The 19,326-nt window shown below is 43.2% G+C and overlaps 1 protein-coding gene across 2 annotated transcripts; it reads right to left on the bottom strand.

Annotated features, from left to right (window-relative positions):
* Positions 1-372: 372 nt before the first annotated feature.
* LOC131234944 (uncharacterized) lies at positions 373-19,274 on the bottom strand. 2 transcript variants are annotated; one of them, XM_058231954.1, is made up of 6 exons: positions 18,979-19,274; positions 17,951-18,063; positions 16,341-16,476; positions 16,044-16,111; positions 13,998-14,084; positions 373-660 (listed from the first exon to the last, which is right to left on the bottom strand). In XM_058231954.1, the coding sequence occupies exons 1-6, from the start codon at positions 19,244-19,246 to the stop codon at positions 580-582; spliced, it is 753 nt and encodes a 250-aa protein (XP_058087937.1). In that variant the 5' UTR covers positions 19,247-19,274; the 3' UTR covers positions 373-579. The 2 variants fall into 2 exon arrangements, with proteins under 2 accessions (XP_058087937.1, XP_058087938.1); XM_058231955.1 differs by lacking the exon at positions 373-660 and adding an exon at positions 4,406-4,426.
* Positions 19,275-19,326: the final 52 nt, after the last annotated feature.

The raw sequence follows: 19,326 nt of genomic DNA, 5'->3' as shown, positions 1-19,326 counted from the left end.
TACTGGTGAGACTTATCACTGTCCATTCTCTCACCAGCTCCTAATCAGTGAATGCAAGTGAGGCCTGCCGGTTACAAGATTCATCTATATCAAACTTCTGTTGTGGTGGGTGCTTTTACATCATTTACTCTATTAAAGCATACTTCATTTGTGAATTGTTTCCCACATAGCAAGTGATAATGGATCCATCAGGAGCATCATCCACTTGTCCATCTCTGATTGGCCGCAGAAGATCCAACAAGTACGTGGTAATGATGTGGCGATCCCACAGGCACACAGCCCATTGAAAATGAAAATGGAAGATCCAAGCCATCCAAATAAGTGAATTGGATCTTGAAAGGGTGACCCATGTTCTAGTGTATGGGCCATGAATGCCTTACAAAGTGCACTGGTATTCTCAGAAACAAGGAACAACAAAGTTACAGAAACTCCAATAATCTTTTACATTCATTTCTAGTTTTAAGAACAAGCTGTGTTCATTTTTCTTTTTCTTTTATCAATTCCAGATGCAATCTGATTCGGTAGACAGATCAATCGAAATCCGAGCTGGAATTTGATAGAAATGGTTGTCTTGAAGAATTATGAATCAGAAATATGACTGTTCTCTGCCAAGATGCTGTCTAATAACGATCCGCATGCATCTTCTAGTATATCTAAAACCTGCAATGAAATGAGAAAATGAGATTCCCAGCTTGAGCAAGAATTTAGTACTGAGCATGTGTTCGACACTTGAGAAGGAATGAGCAATTGAATCCAATCATAAAACAGAAATCGGATCAATGGAGTTTTAAGATGGAAACTACAGTGACTATTTAACCATGTTTCTACACAAAAATGCTATGCTCATATGAATGCTGTACACGCTACCATTGGATATTATGGAACACACAAACATCATCTAGATCGTGCATAATGCGGGCTTGGAATGGAATTGGCCATGCCCGAATAAGCATGCTGGTTGGAGGAATACTGAGAGAGAAGGGGATGGTTGAGAGGAAGTCGATCAACGGTTCACACCAAATAGATAGAAGTCTTCCAATCAAGCAACTATGATTTTCCAACTAAGTGTGATTTTTGGTCTATGGCCCATCCATGGTGGGATCCACCAAATTAGTACAGATTTTGTACACATCCAACACATGTCACAATGGAGGTATGGGTTAAAATTGCATGGATGTGATATTCTGTGTGGCATTGCTCTTCCATACATTAATTAAAATACATACAGCATATTTCGATTAATCAAATCATCGAGAACATACCTTCATTCCAGTTATTTGGTGTCAACACCTTAGAATCATCAGATGCGGGATGGAACACCAATGTTGAGTTGCCTGTTACCAATGATTCCATTTCATTTCCCTCCAATCATATGATTGAAGTAACACTAACATCATTAACAGCTGTGAATCCTGACACCATTGCATTCTTTAGTTGATCGTGCATTTATTTTTCATTTGGAAGGTTGATCATACAATACTTGATCGATGATTGGACAGTACCATGTACCATTTGAGATGTTTCAGGACATTGCTAACATCCACATCCCTATAAATGTGAGGATGTTAGCGTGTGCGCGTGTGCATGTGCATGTCCATGTGCATGTGCATGTGTTACATGGTATACAGTACAAGTAGAACAAGAATGAGTGCCTATGAATGAGCCATGCAACCAAAAAACTCCATAGTGTCCCAAGATGAGAGATGTCTAAAAAAGTTCAAGGTATTCTAAGGTATGATTCTTAGAGTCTGTTTGAATGTGGGATGGCATTGAATGGATAGGGTATCCCTGTCCATTTCATTTCAAGAAGGAGCAAAGGGAAATCGATTTTAAAAAGGTACCTTTTCAATGTGTTTCAGCATTGGCCCAGACATCTTGCAGGAACCAAATGTCCCAATGATTTGCATTTAAATAATTTTTTTTCGAAAGATGACTAGGATTTTATTAAAAACAGAAGGGAAACAAAAGGACAGCGCTAAGCCGCCAAGGTGGCGATCCAATTACATCCCCAAAAAAAGAAGATTACATCCCTTGATCTTATCAATGGTGGAGGCCCATTCAATAATGAAAATGCCCTCCACTGACTAACCCCTCTAAAGCATCTCACATTCCTTTCTTCCCACTCCGCCCACCAAACAGCAAGCATGGAAATTCTCCAAAGGATTGTCCTCTGTCTTCCCAAGCACACTCCATTTCATGCTTTCAATTACTCGCTGGCTGACCTCAGGAAAGCCCACATCACTTTGAAACAAGATAATATATCCCTCCAAATCAAACCAATGGAACGGCTATGAACGAAGAGATGATCCACCGTTTCCTCATCCCCCATACAGCATAAGCAAATATTAAGAAGAATCATCGCTCTTTTTCGCAGATTATCAACAGTCCAAACCTTCTTTCTACCTACCAACCAACCAAAAGCCGCTATCTTAGGAGGAACTTGATAGTGCCAAACATGCTGAGTTAGATCCTTGTCCCTTGTCATGGGAACTTTGCTAAGAAACGTGTAGAAGGAGCGAACCAAAAAATCTTTGGATTTATCATGTCTCCAAACCATCCTATCTGAAGAGGAAGAATCCGGGAGGCACAGATGAATTCGATTCAGAAGAGCTACGAAATCTTCTACCTCCTCATCACGAAGATTTCGCCTACACAGAGGGTTCCACACCACCTGTTCCCCTACATGGGAGAAGCAATCTGAAACTGCAATAGAAGGATTCGAGGCAAGGAGGAATATCTAAGGAAATTCATGTCAAAGGATAGTCTCCTATCCACACATCTTTCCAAAATCGAATTCTCTCTCCATTCCCAACTAAGAACCTGATCCCTTCTCATAACGCCGATTTTGCTGACATCACACCTTTCCATAAAGCAGAAGCTCTATAATAAGATGAGTCCCTCATCCAACAACCAACTTTGGAACACCCATACTTTTAATAACTTCTTTCCAAAGCACCCCCGTCTTCCTTCCCAAATCTCCATAGCCATTTCCCAAGCAACGCCAGATTCATAGTTTTAAGGTCTTTAATGCCTGCCCCACCTTCTTCACGTCTTGCAAACATTGTTCCAACCCACAAGGTGAAACTTCTTTTATCTTCCACAGCATACCACAAGAAGTCGTGCCTTACTTTCTCAAGCCTAGAGAGCATTGAGGCCAGGCATTTAAAGATAGACATAAAATATGAGGGGAGATTTGATAGGGCTGCCTTAATAAGCATAATGCGACCGCATCTTCGATGAGTTGGGGAAAGGGTGGCATATTTGATGGTCAAACCTCTGTCTTGTGTAAAGGAGAGAGTTAAATATCACACTTAGATGTACCATGGACCAAAAATCTTGATAGCTTGACTTTCAGCCTGTCAGAATAGTGGACACATTTTCTAGATGGTTAATATATAAATATTCCATGATCTTATATCAACAAACTAGTGTGCAGAAATCAGTGATTAAGATTGTTTAAACAATCTGCTTTTGGAGGGTGGCTTAGTGACAGCAGGCTACACAGTTTAGTCGGTTTAATTTGAGTAAATATATGCTACCATACCTTTTTTATGTGCCTGCAAATCAAGCTTCATGCATAGACAAAGTCCAATATAGCTATTATTAACACATGAAAGAGTCTGGACTCTGTCACTCCTCTCTAATGGGAGTTTTGATAGTTTATGGTGCTAGCTACCATAATACAATACATTGGCCTGATTTCCACCCCCGGATTGCATTGTTAGATTGATTTGTACCGTTCATGTTCTCGTTGAATATCGAGCTGGGCATGGGACGAGTCGACTCAGCAGACATGACTCGTTCAGACCTGACTCGACCCGAACCGAGTGGGTGAGTCGATCCGAATTGGGTAGACTTTGCCCAATCTGAACTCAAGCCGAGTTGAGTCCGGGTCACTGGGTAACTCAACTCGACCAGACCCGAAATCCGACTCGGTGTTGACTCGACTCGATCCAAAACCTGACTTGACTCGGGTTCGGGTATAGTGCGTGTGTATGTGTGTGCGCGCGCGCGCGTGTGTATGTGTGTGTGAACCTAAATCTAATCTAACCTACCCGCCGCACCCAAACCCTCCCTCCCTCCCTCCTCTCCCGAGCATTGAGACCGGGCATTTAAAGAGAGAAATAGGGAGGAGATGGGTTGGCCGTATGGCCTTGTTTGTACCGTCATACGGTCACGTGTGGAGGTCCGTACGGTGGTACAGTGTAAGTCAGCCTAGGTTTAGATGGGTTTTTGAGGAGATTGGGGGTGGGTTTTAGGAAAAACAAAGAAAATAAAGAAGTAGAGAAGGATTGAGAGAGATCGAGGAAAGTAGATGGAGAAAAAAGAAAAGAAAAGTGTAGATATTACCTTGATAGAAGAAAAAAAGAGAGATAAGATAGAATCACTCCATGGCTTCACACCACTCCAATCACAAGAGGTTTTACTTTATCACAAAGCAAAGAGAGAATTTTTTTATTTCATATGCAATAATGAGCCAGGGTTGGACGTCCAAGCCTTATATAGTCTCAAGAAAGACTTCCTTTAAAAAAAAAAAAAAAAAAAAAAAAAAAAAGACGCTCTTAGATAAAAGTTTCACATAAAGATGCTCAATAAAATAAAATTTGTTCCTAACTCCCTAATCTCAGCAAAAAATATAAGCTATAAAATAAATAAATAATAATAATAATAAAAAACACATAAACAACTAAATAAGCTAAACTATTTCGTGGCCCGTGGCGTCCACGATCAAGACGTCCAATGACATTGATCCAACAGTCATAATGGTCCACGATAGAAATGCAATGGTCCAAATGGTTCAACAAAGTAACCCACATGCATCTTCCTAGTGTGGAGCCTTCAAAGATGCATGTACACGAGCAGAGTAAGCTCGATTACTCGCTCGACTTGACTCGGAATTACTTGACTCGACTCGGCTCAAAATGAGTTTGAGCCGAGCACGAGCTGATTTTTAGTACTCGAATAGATTTCGAGCAGAGTACGAGTCGGGCAATACTCGACTCGTACTCGACCAGGGGTATATATATACCCCAAATAAAAAAAAAATACGCTAACTCCCAATCGCTTTCAGCCCGCCCGTTCAAAAAAACCATACGCCCCTCCCAGCGCCCGTTCAAAACCAAAAAACCCATCCCTCTCTCGCTCTCTCTCTCTCTCTCTCTCTCTCTCTCCTCTCATTTCCCCTCTCATTTCCCCTATCCGGTGCCGTCCGGCCCATCCCTCTCTCTCTTTCTCACTCCCCTGTTCGGTGCTAGTCCTTGCTGCTCGTCCCTGCCCTATCGAACTCAGCTCAAATTCGGACTCGGACTCGAACTCAACTCGAAAACTCGGACTGGACTCGGCTCAATATCTGCTCGAACTCGGACGAGCAGAGCACGAGCTGGGCAACCGAGCTCGAAGCCTCGAGCCGAGCACGAGCTGGGCAATACTCGGCTCGACTCGACTCGTGTACAGCTCTAGATGCATGATTATGCATGTGAGGTCTTCAACGGGCTAGGCACTCGAATTGGGCCCACGGGGCCCCATGTATGTATCACCAAGACATAAAGAAACGGGAGCTCTCTTTATTGTTATTGCTAAATCTTGTGAGAGAACTCAGATTTACAATCAATTCTTTCAAATCCAGTTACATCAATATCATTTAATTGTGCTATTTCATATGGCATGCATCTTATTTAAAATGAGAGGTTTACAAGGTTTCTTGCTTGAGAAAATCCCTAGCATAATCTAGAGAATTTAAAAATAAAATTCCTGGCTAGCTTGGACGTCCCCATCATGGACTAAAGTGTTGTTGAGCACTGTTCACAGTCATGGCATTCTTTTTATTCTTTTCTTTACTGTTATTGCTAAATCTTGTGAGAGAACTCAGATTTACAATCAATTCTTTCAAATCCAGTTGCGTTAATATCATTTAATTGTGCTATTTCACATGGCATGCGTCTTTTTTAAAATGAGAGGTTTACAAGGTTTCTTGCTTGAGAAAATCCCTAGCATAGTCTAGAGAATTTAAAAATAAAATTCCCTGCTAGCAAAGATCTCCCTCACAATCTAAATTACTAAAATAACATAATAGAAAATCCTGATAACATATTTTTCCTAACATAAGAACAACAAAAACAGGAAAAATCAATTAAAAATGGGAAATGAGCCTTTGTATCCTACCACATATATGATCAAGTGGGTCCCCATCTAGGCTTTTTTCTTGTGTACATGGAATGGAGGGTGATTGCATTGCTCTACATGAGACGTGAGTCTTCTCTCTTCTTCGTCTGGACGTGTGCCTCCTCTCCTTGCACAAGAGAAGGCATTCTCTCCATAAGTGGCATCTCTCTCTCTCTCTCTCTCTCTCTCTCTCTCTAAAAAAGAGATTCCTCTCCATTACAGACTTGTGTCTCCTCTCCTTCTACAAGACGCACCCTTCTTTCCATGAGAGGCATGTCTCTAATTCTATAAGAAAAAAGAACCCTCCTCTCCAATAAAAACATGGACACATGAGCTCCATGAACAAAAGAGATTCTCTTCATGGAGGAAGGGAGAGAGAGAGATTCCTCTTGTTTTCTTCTCATGAAAAGGAGCGAATGACTCTCTTTTGTGCAAGGGAAAAAGAAATATGTCCCATAAAGAAGAGATGATCTATTTCTTGAATACAAAGAGGATGCCTCTTTTTTATTTGATGAGAGAGAAATGTCTCTCACCAAGAGGAGAGAATGCTTCTATCAGATGAGAGAGATGTCACTCATGGAGAGGGCCTACCCTCTTCCTTGCATAAAAACAAAGAGATGTTTGAGAGGGTCTCGAACTCTCCTTTGTACAAAAAAAGAGAAATGTCTCTCAAGAAAGGGATTCACCTTTCCTATATATAAAAGGGCTGAAGGACCCATCAATAGAGGATGAGAATCCATCCTCTTCTTTCATTTCTTCTGCACATGATGGAGGTCCATCATGGTGGGGGCAGCTGCCCCTCCTGCTAGCTCTATTGTGGAGTCTCTCCCTCATACGTATGAAGTAGCTCATATGCATGGGCTGCAACAGTAGTAGGCGAGGTGCATGAGAGGGTGCAGGCGGCAAGGATAGTGAGTCATGTGCACAAGAGCATGCAGCCTATGTCCATAAGCACAAGCTCCAAAGGCAACAGGCCAGATGCAAGAGAGCACATGGGCTTGCAAAGGCAGTATGTAAGACCCTAACCCAAGTGTGCGCGTCGTTCCTTTAGGTCTTGCGGTCCTACTGGTCGAATTCCGGCAACCTGTGACCTACGGATAGTGTTTGCGGTCGTCCTTGAGATTGGTCATGTAGACCCGACCCGAGACCTATGCCTTTGCGACGGCATCGTCGCCGCAGTTCCAACGCCGTGTCTCGTGCGTCCATCCGAGTTATATATCATAAGTTGTAGGCGCACATCATTTTGAGCCTTTGATCATGTTTGTGGGACCCACCTAGTAGGGTGTACATGTTTTCCTATGGGGCCCACCTTAGTGCACCTTCTCCCATAAAGGCTACCCCACCTAGCCTACCTAGAGCCTATCAACTCATGATGAGTTTTCTTCCCCAAAACCCATCATTGCTTCTCTAAACAAGAAAATCTACCATTATTTTTCTTCCCAACATCTTACATGGCAATCATGACTCCTCTACAACTACTTCTCTCTCTCCCTTCTCTTTCATTTTCTCTTCTTTCTTTCCCTGCTAGCCTTAGACGTCCAGCCCATCTTCCCTCCATTCCAGCCCCTTTTCTTCCTTATTTCCCCTCCATCTCACCCTTACAATCTCATCTTGGCCATAGATTCATGACCCTTGAAACTTAAGGTACATGGTGATGGTAGAAGCTTGAAGATCTAAGAGCTGGGTGCTCTCCTAAAATAGAAATTCTGAATTCTTTGCTGAGATCTTCTTCTTTCTTTCATGAGGGAGGTGTAGGACCCACCAATCAATGGTGGAGATCCTACATAATCCCATGGGTGTGGCCAACGGCCCACCATGTGCATGCATGATCCATGCATGGGGCCATTCTCTATGGGCCCCATCATGGTAGTTTTCTTAATATCATGGCATGATTGGGTCATCTAGACCCTAGATCCCTGGTGGGGGTGGCATCCCCATCTTAGATTTTGATTCTAGACCCACGCATGTTTAAGATCTAAGATGTACTTGTTAATATATGCATGATGTATTGTTGTGATTGATTTTGAAGGGCTCATAGTGGCGGAGCACTTCTTATGGCCGGATCATCTATCTCTCTCTCTCTCCCCTATTTATTTACTGATGAGTGTGGCCCATTTGATGGGCCTGGGACGTCTAGAAATTTCAGCAAGGTGGGACGCCCAGGCTGTCCATTTTCTGGACATTGGTGTCCTACTTGCTGCCTATTTGTTGCATGCAAGGTATTGTGGCTTGGGATTTTGGTCTAGACATTTGTGGGGCCCACTAAAGATGGCCACACCATGTCCTATCTGATGTATTTCTCCTTATCCTTCATCTTATGGGCTGGTATGTCCAGCTACATATTGCTGTCCAGAAAATTTTGGACTGTTCCATGGACTGATGTAGTTGATCTTTGGCATGGAGTTTACCCATGTTTGTAGCCTCTTTTCTCCCTGATGTGGGGTGTCCCTTGGAGGAGTGGACCCCACCTTGATGTATGTTGAACCCCATCTTCATCCGCCCTCGACAATGCACCCAAAGGAGCAGGCCCATAGGGGTGGACGGTCCAATTTTCTGGACCGTCCAGCCATGCCATATGAAGGGAAAACACTTTTATCAGCTTGATTTTTTTGAGTGGTGGAACACTTTTGTGTACCCTACCTTGCTATACTTTTAAGGGTAATTATTGGCCACCCATTTTTCCCCTTTTAGACAGGCCTGGGCCCACTCTGATGGACGTACAGTGTTGAGGACAGCAACATTTCTACAGCAGAATTTTTATTTTAAAACCTTGCTGTCCATATCTTTGTCTCATGTTTGCTTAAGTTTATGGCCTCCCCAATTGCCCATCTGGTGGTCCAACATGTAGGGACCCACCTCAGGTAGGTGTGGGCCACCATTTCCATCCAAGTCTAGGGATTTTTGCAGCTGCACCAGCAGCCCACAGCCTCACATGGGCCCCACCTTAGTGTTGATTGAGGGCCAGCCGCCCAGCCCAATGGACCGCCCAGCCCTTGGGACACCCAGTCTATTTGGGGTGCTGCTGGGCTTGTAGACCAGTAGCAGGCCCACTTGATATATGGGTTGTATTCACTTCTTTCATCTGGTGGGGCCCACTGTGACATGTGAGGGTCACCATGGAATAACTATTTTGTCTAAATAAATTAATTTGCTGGACTCCAGCAAGCCCAGGAAGTGGGTGGGCTGGATTTCCGGCAAGGGGCCCAAAATTGCTGCATTTGATGGTATTGTTTGGAGTTGTGAGGCCACCGGATTGTGAGAATTTTGCATACAAACCTTGCCTTCATTTCTCAAATATTTTTGGGTCTCATTAGTGCCCTTTGGGGCCCACCTTTGGGGTGATCTTGAGGGCCATAGAAGATCAGATTTTTGGGCCATCCAGCAGGCCCATATATCATTGGACGTCTACCTTTGGCCCAGCCTTATGCATGGGCTGTTTTCCACTATTTTGCTGGACTTGTGGGCTGAGTTATGGGCGAAATTGGGCCCTTAGTTGCCCACTTATATTACCAATTCTTGGGCTGACGTTGTGAGGCTCGTTTTACCCAACTTAGACATGATTTTGGGCCATGTACTTGGGTTCATGGGCTGCCCATCTAGTCCTACATAATGTATGGATTTGGTAGCTTTGTTCTTGGGCCATGATTTCCTTTTTGGCCCATATTATTGTATGTAGATTTGACTACTTTCTGTATGCCCCTTTATGTGAGATATGTGTATGTGGCCACCCATTGTGTTTTAATCTGAGCTTTGGGCCTTGTATCTTTATGTCTTATTGTTGGATTGCCTTAGGGAATTGGTGGTTGAAAGTCCCCATTCGGACCCCTCTAGGCCCATTATATCTAAGTGTGGTTGAATGGCCACCTTAGTCTCTTGCTAGACCCACTTCTTTATTACCATTTAGGCCCATAGCATCGTCTTAGCCTAGTGGGCCACCCCAAACTTTTGGGCCCCCACTAGTAGTATGTATCCTCTATATTTTTGGAAAATTGTCTAAGTATCTAGACTTAACCTTGTTAGAAGGGAGTACAACATCACCGCATGGCATACTTGGTTATCTTCATGACCCATTCCCATGTGCATCATATGTATGTTTGATGTGATTGGTCATGGTTTATGCCCTTGGGCAGGTTCTGATGGGACTCCCAAGGTGATGGAGTTGTCCCCTACTTGGTGCGCTGGATGCGCAAGATTGGATGCATGATTGATTGGTGTGATTCATGCATCTGGCATTGCATAGCACGTTGACATTCGCCCTTGCTCCATCAGGGCTATAGCCTCCACAGGCATATCGTGGATGACTAGATTTGGACACCGGAAATATTTACTTGAGCATTTAGGGCACGTAGGATGTCCTTGGGTGAAAGCCCCTAAACCTTCATGGTACCAGGAGATGCCTCAACGCTGAGACTGAGTGGAAAACATGAGCACCCGAGTGCCTTATACCATTAGGCCGCAGCTCCCACTTTTGCGAGGTCGGTTGAGATGGGGTTTGGCCTTACCCGCCTGAGTGAGGGGGCAATAGCTAGGCTGAGTCTGACCAGCTCGTAAATGGGTCCGCTACCGACGAGCCTTGTTGGTGATTGGCTGACCACGGGAGGGTATCGAGGTCTCTTACGCTCGTTGGGCTGTGCGGCTAGGAGAGTGACAGTCTATCTGTAGTGCATTTGACCCCAGTGGATTCCCCAGAGTAAAACTATACTGATCCGTTGGATTGATATGAAGATGAGTTTGATCATATTGCATGTTGCACATGGCATCGGCTCCATAAGCCCTGCATTGTATTGTTAGCCATGGGAAGGCTGTCAGTATCCTTGCATTATATTTCATAGCCTTATTATGGCTAGCGGTGTTTATGGTTCTTATCGCATATCCTTCGTATTCTGTCATGGCATTCACGACGTTTGTCCTACACACACTTACACCGCCCTCTAAGCTTTATATAAGCTTATGCACGATTGATGCGTCCAGGTGATCCTAGGCTGGAGAGCGGAGCAGCAGCTAGAGCGTGTCAGCAGCTAGAGCATGTCACTGATCCTCTTGGAGTTTTCTTCTTGTTATCATTGTATTTCCCCTTTTTGGAACTCTATATTGTAAAAGTTTAAATTCCTAGCGGATGTAATGTGTACCTGTAGTTATTTCCTTTGGTTACTATGTTATGATCTTGGGTATGCTCTTATGGATTAGACTTATGTTATAGGAATCCTCCTTGTGGGATCCCAGGATCGGAACCTGGTGAATGGTGTCAGGAGCCGAGAATGAGGTTCTACGGAAGTTGTTGCGATCAGAACTGGCTATCGGGTTCCTTGTGAGTCCAGTCATCGAGTCTAGGGCGTGACAAGTAGGCTGTGTGCATGAGCGCAGGCGGAAAGGTAACAAACTGTGGGCATGAGCATGGGCTGTAGAAATGCATGAGCATGGGCTGTAGAAATACATGAGTAGAGGTTGCAAAGACAACGTGCCATGTGCACAAGGCATGTGCATGGGTTGCAAGAGTAGTTGGCAGTGTGCAAAACCATCGGCTACAAAGGCAGCAGTTGGAGTGCAACATCCATGCAATGGGCCTTCCCCTTCCCTCATGGTCTTAGAAACCATATTAGAGATGCCGAGCAAGTTGATGCAGTAGACATAGTAGCTGACCATGAGGGCATGCGGCACTGATAGCAACAGTCACGTGAGGACTTTTATACTGTTGGTGCATGAAGCATGAGGATTGGTCAGCATTGTCAAAGATGGCGATGGCATGGTTGATGTTACCAAAGGCCAACTACAACCATACACTTGGGGGCCCTTATTTGGGAGAAGCCTCAGCAACCTATATAGAGATGTTGAGAGGAGGTGGTTGTCCTCTCTCCATCTTATTTCTACTAACTCTCATATGCACAAGAAAAGGTGCCCAAGAAAGAGATTTCTCAAGAGAGGAACCTCTTCCCTCTCTCCTGTGGATGAAAGAGAGTGTAATTTAGAGAGAAATCTCTCATGAAGGGGAGTGCCTTCTCTTAATGTTAGGAATGAGAGATGTCTCTCTTGAGGAAGAGAGGATGGCTCTCCTACGTAAGGAGGGAGAGAGCCACGACTTTCATGGATAGGCCTTGCCTTGTGCAAAGAGAGACAACACTCACAAAGAAGGGAGTGCCTCCTTTTATTGGATAGGAGATATGTTGATCATAAAGAGAAGACGCCCCTTATATATGGGAAGGATGCCTCTCTTATTTTGCTAGAGAGGTCTCTCTCCAAGAGAGCAACTACCTCTTTTGTCTTAAGAGAGAATCCTTTGTTAGAAAGAGCGCTCTCTTATATGTAAGGGGAGAGATGGGTCTCCCATGGAGACAACCCACATCTCCTTTATGAGGGAGAGAGACGCCTCACGCGGATCACTCATTGGGGGGGGGGGGGGGGGGGGGCCACTTGTAAAATAAGATGCGAGACATGACTCCTGTTGAGAGTAGGATTCCTAGCAAACATTGAGAAGAGACACATCTTTCACTTGGAAAGGATGGCTACCCCACTCGAGCCCGGTATGCCCCTGCATTAATCACCCCCGGTAAGGAGTCCCGAACACAAGACCTCCCCCATAGGCCCCAAATCACATGGGTCACCCACCTCGAGTGTGTCCCCGCATCCCACGGGCTACCCCATTCGAGCCCGGTGTGAAATGCCCCTACATTAATCACTCTCGGTGAGGAGTCTCGAACACGAGACTTCCCGCTCTGATACCAATTTGATGCAAGACAATTAACTACTTGCTCTAAAAGCTCGAACTGTTAGAGTATGGCGAATTAATCCTTTTATCTCATAGCCCAGGCCCCACATCTCATGGGTTAGGACCTCGGCTGAACCCCTCTCATGGGCTCGTGGGCCCCAAATCACATGGGCCACCCATCCCGAGTGTGTCCCCGCATCCCACGGGCTACCCCACTCGAGCCCGGTGTGAAATGTCCCTGCATTAAGGGTGCCTCCTCTTGCAGAAGGAGAAGAAACACAAGTCTCTCATGGAGAAGAGGATGCCTCCTCTTGTGAAAAGAGAGGAGATACACGTCTCTCATGGGGAGGAGAGATGCCTCTTGTAAAAGGGAAGAGAGAGACATCTCTTGTGAAAAGGAAGCCTCCTCTTGTGATAGGACCCACATGGCATGGTGGGGCCTGCTCCCTGGCAATGGGAACCATGTGAATCACAAGGCTTACCTTTTGGTTAGAGGCATACGGGGAATGTGGATACTTGGATTACCATGGAGTGGCGCCTGGCGGGCCATCGTCAAAGCACATATATAGTGGAGCTAGCTTTTAGTAATAGGGCACAACATAGAGTGGTCGGAACCATACCTTGATGATGGGGCACCCATCAAGGTTTTTTACTTTTTGGTTCTGTTTTGTTTTGTTTTGTTTTTTTGTTTTTTGTTTTTTTGTTTTTTTTTTTTAAGGGTGGCACGCCTTGAGTATTGGTTTGGGATCTGCGTGGATTGGATTAGTGATTGAAGCTGCATGATGTTACATCGTAGGGCACCACAATTTTGGTGTCAACAATTAAGCACATGCATAGACACCTATGATCTAACAATACTGATTTTCGGGCCATGGCACATACATGGTGGGCTGACCTGATGAATGGGTTGGATCTCTCAAGCACATACCATACTGGCATGTGCAATAGAGTAGAATTTGAAATCCTACTCCCACAAGTAGCATTGCCAAGGCAGCTCCCCAATACAACCATATAGATATATGTATATATGGGGATCACAGCTTATCAAGGCACTTTAGTTGGCTATCCAAATGCCATATTTTCTTTCATGAAACAGGACAGAATACGTTCAATGGTATCTTGAATCATTTACCTTTTCAAAACCTTGGGGTCCACCATAGTAAGGATCAGGAACTTCAGTTTCCTTGTGTTTCTTACAATAGGAGCACATTAGCCTAACCTGCAATAAGCAATTTCAAAATCGTTAGAAAAAAAATCAACCAATTCTAAATAGTAGTAACAGAAAGCCTACAATAGTATTCACTTTCATTTTGAGAAAACATCGAGGCCCATTAAGAGGAGTGAGAATCCATTTCACAGTATGTGTGCAAGATTCTGGCATTCATCAGGCAAGCTATGCATGATAATGCCCTGGCCTGAAAATCAGGTTAGTGTGCTCATTGGGTTGGCCACAGATACAGCATTGATTATGGACCATAGATCAATTACTTTAAAACCATCCATTTCTATCATAAATGTGCAGTCCATTGATGAGTGAGCCAGCCAGATCTTTGGGGCAAGAACATGTTCCGGTCACACCCACCTAATGAAATGGTCCAAATCTCACGTACAAATGTTGTGAAGTCCATTGATGAGTGTGCCGCACTGATACAAATGTTGTGAAGAGGAATGCCAATCCTTTTTGCGTCGATATTCTTAGCAGTGCTTTCAGTGCCCTCAAGAAGCGAGTTTTATCTAAACATGGGAACTGCCATGAAAGCATAAACAAGATGGCTCACTTCCAAACAAGGGAATGCAGAGAAAGAAGATTTCGTGGCTGCATAATAATAGGAGGAATTATACCCAAGGCTATTCACAGTATGCTCAGGTCTTCAATTTGTTTAAGTCAGGCCCACAGTTCAGTCATCCGAACCAGTCATATGCTAGACCCCACCTTGGATGGATTACACCCTCGAACTCCCCTGGATTAGAAGATCCTAGTCATCAATTTTCACCTCTTTTAAGTCGAATATGGGTCATTGCCTCTTTCTTGTTCTTCTTCCCTTTTTTAAAGGCAACAAAATCTTATTTAAAGAAGCCAAGGAAACGTATTACATAGGCCCCAAGGGATCCATAGTGAGAGCCCACTCGTCACTGCCTCTTCAGCAAGATTATTGGCCATAACAAATGCTTCCCTCAGAACTAGGACGAAAAAACATTGACATAGCCACTAAATGTTTTATCTCTAAGATGCAAGAAGCAACCTCCAGACCCTCCACTGCCCTGGCTTTATCCAAAGACACCCATTGGATGGCATTCCAAGAAAATCCTTCAATAATCAACTTTCAAGAAGAGCTGAAGAAGAGGAAGATATAGTTCACAGCATTTCACCAAGAGCAAGTAACTTTGTGACATTTGGCCCCACTTTGCTGCAAGACACGGAGAAGGACATCACAGCAGCTCCCTTTCATTTCTCAGAACACTGCCAGCCCCAGATGAACCTAGGATGCCTTGAGAGCACCCATTGGATTTCAGCTTCAAAATACATGGTTAAGGCAGCTCCTAGTTGGCTTCATCTAACTTCTTGATCACTGTCCTCCTGCCTTGGCTTTCCAATCCCAAAAATATCTGTCTGTGACATCTCTTAAAAACTCGGGTCTCACAAAAGCCCAGCTAATGATCAAATATGTGATTCTTCCTTTGATCAAGTCCACTGAAGTTAATCGGCCGGGGTTATTTTCTTACTGGAGATCCTAAAATTTCTTTCCTTCCAAAGACCCCACATGATTGCATAAGAAACCCACCTGATGGCATCAGAGATTGCTATATTTATCTTCTTGAAGTCAATTGGCAATTGGCAGGCCACAAAACTGAAAGGTTAGTAGTAAGCATGATCCATCCATTTTGGGGTTCAATAGACAATTGGTCCAGATCACCATCCCATGACTGCCACTTGTACAAACTGAAAACCCAAGTAAACGTACATATAATCAGGTCAAAGATCATATCATTCCTCTAATAACAATAAATCTTATTAAAATCATTGATGCTTCCCACCTTTAATAAAATTTAAAAATTGTAATACAGAAGCTGAATTGTTTTATTTATTTATTTTTTATTTTTTAATTTCAATTACAGGTTTAATGAGGTTTTCTTTCCTCATTTTTTCCATCAAAGTAAACCTAATGCTTCTACTAACCTTTTTATAAGCATCATCAGGGAGGGATTCCTTGGTTTTCCACCTATTAAAAGCCTCAAATATGTCATCTGAAGCGACAAACAACAATATAATTCAGTGGCTACTCTGAATAATAGATAAAAAGCTTAAAACACATTCACAAGAAACCAATCCATTTTTTTCATAATTCTAAACAAACACTAGAGTTCTAGAAGGGTCAACACTCAAAACCCCTATAATGAAATAACAGGAAAAGAAAGTTGTCCCATCAAAACCACCAAATCAAATAACAAAAAGCAATTGCCTAAAATTCTGTACCTCTGTTTTGCATGTCCATTGCCAGTATAATATCGAAATCTCTAAAATCTGACGGTCGTATTGGCCTTGAAATGGATGTTATCTCTATCCCACGTGTTTTCGATGCAGCTCTCATTCGTGGGTCAGCTTCATTACCCTTAAATACAACAGCTTTCACTCATTAAGAGATCAGCAGCAGCACTTCTTTGTTAATACAGAAAAGATGAATTCTAAAAGGATTTCCTGAGTGTTCTTATGACGCATGAATTGTTAGAACTTAGAGTTGACTACAGTTTAGCTCCTTGCAGTAAATTCTGGTTTCTTATATCGTTTCTCTTTTAGTTGAAATAGGATTGATCAAATCTTACAGAAGATAATCTAATCAGACGTGATGTTTTAAATTGTGCCATGAATTTTCTGATTAAGTGGGATTGCTATGCACTCTGGTTCTTCATCTCGCAACTCTAGCATAACAGTGCCAGTGGAAGCTCTCTGTCAAGTTGTCATTCACTCACTTTTCTAATCAGAACTTTTTTTTTATTTATTATCAGGGGTTTCTCATAAAACTTTTTTTCCTGCATCCATAGATCAATTCTAGTTGCATTGAATTGGAATAGGGGGAAGTCACGTGTTTTAAGAAGTTGAACTTTTTCCAACAAATGGAACCGGGAGAAGGTTTTCGCATCAATTGCATCCGAGATTCGAAAATTTCTCAATAAGCATAAGCTTTCAAAGGTATGTGATCCAAAACTGGACATCGACAAAAGTGATTCAGAAGAAAGCAAAAGAATGACTGTTTGGCGGCAAACTGATCCAAAGAAATGCAAATGTAGGCCTTTTGTTTTTGTTTGATTGGAGCAAACAAAGACATTTAGTGTTGATTGATCCAAAAGATAGTGAACTGGGGCTATCAAAGGATGCTCTAAGAAAATGTTACTGAAGTTTGGCAATGCTGCAAGTGCGATAGTGCATTGGCAAGCCAGGTAATTGTATTCAAAGTTTCAAAGCTGGATTGTTACTGAAGATTGAACTAGATCTACAACAATAACGTGGCCATGATACCATGAGAGCAAAGGAGATCACTGCATTAAATTTGGATAGAATAGGTTTGAGCATCTCGGTTTCAATAGTATTTGGATGTAATGCCAAGTAGCAATTGCTAGTGGGACTTCCACAATGAGAAGGTGCAGAAAAATGGAACCTGTGTTAATCGAGCTTCAATTTTCTTGCTTTTTCCACTCCTGCCAGACATATCTCACTTGTGTTTTGCCGCTCGTGAATTGTGCGGAACTTCCAAATGTACCCTTAAAGACATTGTTTAAAATTACATCAAGATTGTCAAAATCGACTCATTTCGAAAACCTTTGAATTCTCTTATTTGGTTTCTCTTCTAATTAAAATGTTCCCACTTGATTGTGTTTGTTTGTGTGATTTTGCATTCATTTGAAATAAGATAAGTGTGATTTCACATGTACAAATAATGGATTCCAAAATGGGAACATGGATTAGCATTATGTCATTCCCACAAGTGATCCCCATCCAGGACTGGAAGAAGTGGAGGATCCCATTATGATACTCTATTCTCATGTGCATAATTTCTTTTTTCTTTTTCTTTTTCTTTTTCTTCTTACCTCATGGTAATTGATTGTGCCGGCAGAGTCGATTCTGAAATTGGGTAGCATTCCTTTTTGTTTCACAATGCCCCTGAATACACCTTCTGCTGCTGGGCTTCGGCATATGTTGCCTGAAAAGAAGGGAAAAAAAAAAGAATCAGAATAAGTGAATTCGAATAAAGTTATTAGGCAGAGATGAAGGATGCAAGAAGGAAGAACTGTTTTGGGCAAATGGCTTTTTTTTGTTCATCCAACAACTGGACGGGTGGGCACCACTTTTCTTCCATCGGGACCATTCACCTGGTGGACCCCATCATAAAATGGACCACCCCCCAATGTCCTCCTCATTACAAAATCCAGACAAGTGTGGATTCTTGGCTAGACAGATTACTTGCAGCACCACCAATCGAACAATTCAGACAATGGAATTCTTTTTTCTTTTAAAAGGTACTGGCCCCATCTATGTTGGGGCTCGCCAGATGAACAATCTGGATCACCGAAAGGCAGGCTCTGACTGCAGAGATTCTGGGCCTAGCAGAAATAAATTTAAAAAAAAAAAAAGAAAAAAAAAAGAAAAAAAGAAGTGGTGTTTCGTCCAGAGGTGAATGAAATCGGAAGTGTAAACTGTAAAATGTTCAGTCCAGAATTTTGATCAGCCCAGGAAACTAATATGAGCCACCTTTTGGTGATCCGTACCGTTCATATGGTGGGCCCTATCATCTATGGGGGATACCCCAAGAATTCTCCCCCATCCAATATCCAAACAGCCCAATCAGGTGTGGCCTTTTGGGATCCAAAACGTTCATATGGTGGCCTCTATCATGGCAAGAATTTCTTCCCATTGCACGGTCCAAATTGTCCGATCAGGCTCCACCAGCACGGACCATCGACACTAATTGCCCATTCGCGAGCCTCCCGTGGGATCATCTGGTACCTAGATATTGGATGATGGCCCACTGAATGGACATTCTAGACTGCCGAAAGGTGGGCCCCACCTGTACAATTGCTCAGTAGAGAGAGAGAGAGAGAGAGAGAGAGAGAATTGCCAAGGCAGACGAAAAGAACGGAGAAGGGTTTGGAATCTGATGATGGAGGAGTAGAAGAAGACATTGCCGCTGCGACTCTGATGGGCTGTTTGTGTTTTGAAGGGAACGAACGGCTGAGATTGGATCCTTGGATGGTGGACAGAGAAGGGAAATGAAGAAATGGGGTATTTGGAAGGCGCGGAGAAGGGTATTCTGAAGTAGAAAAGGAAGGGCAGGATCCTAGATTTGGGACGACTGTTGATACACCGCCGTGGATTCCTCTCATCATCGGCACTCTCTCTCCTCTCACTCTCTGCAGGGAGTTGGGATTTGAGAGAACTGAAAATAAAATGGGAGGGTTATTTCGTC

This window comes from Magnolia sinica, chromosome 19 (assembly GCF_029962835.1).
Source record: "Magnolia sinica isolate HGM2019 chromosome 19, MsV1, whole genome shotgun sequence".
In the NCBI taxonomy this organism is placed as follows: domain Eukaryota; kingdom Viridiplantae; phylum Streptophyta; class Magnoliopsida; order Magnoliales; family Magnoliaceae; genus Magnolia; species Magnolia sinica.
The sequence above is the reverse complement of the archived record's forward strand: the minus strand, read 5'-3'. Positions and strand labels throughout refer to the sequence as shown.

What these genes read in the sequence shown, in the direction of transcription:
- LOC131234944 (XM_058231954.1), bottom strand. Translation starts at nt 19,246, where the DNA reads ATGATGAGAGGAATCCACGGCGGTGTATCAACAGTCGTCCCAAATCTA. An exon ending in AATGGACATGCAAAACAGAG is followed by an intron (nt 16,112 to 16,340) that starts GTACAGAATTTT and finishes TTGTCGCTTCAG; the next exon opens with ATGACATATTTGAGGCTTTT. An exon ending in CTGATGATGCTTATAAAAAG is followed by an intron (nt 14,085 to 16,043) that starts GTTAGTAGAAGC and finishes TGCTTATTGCAG; the next exon opens with GTTAGGCTAATGTGCTCCTA.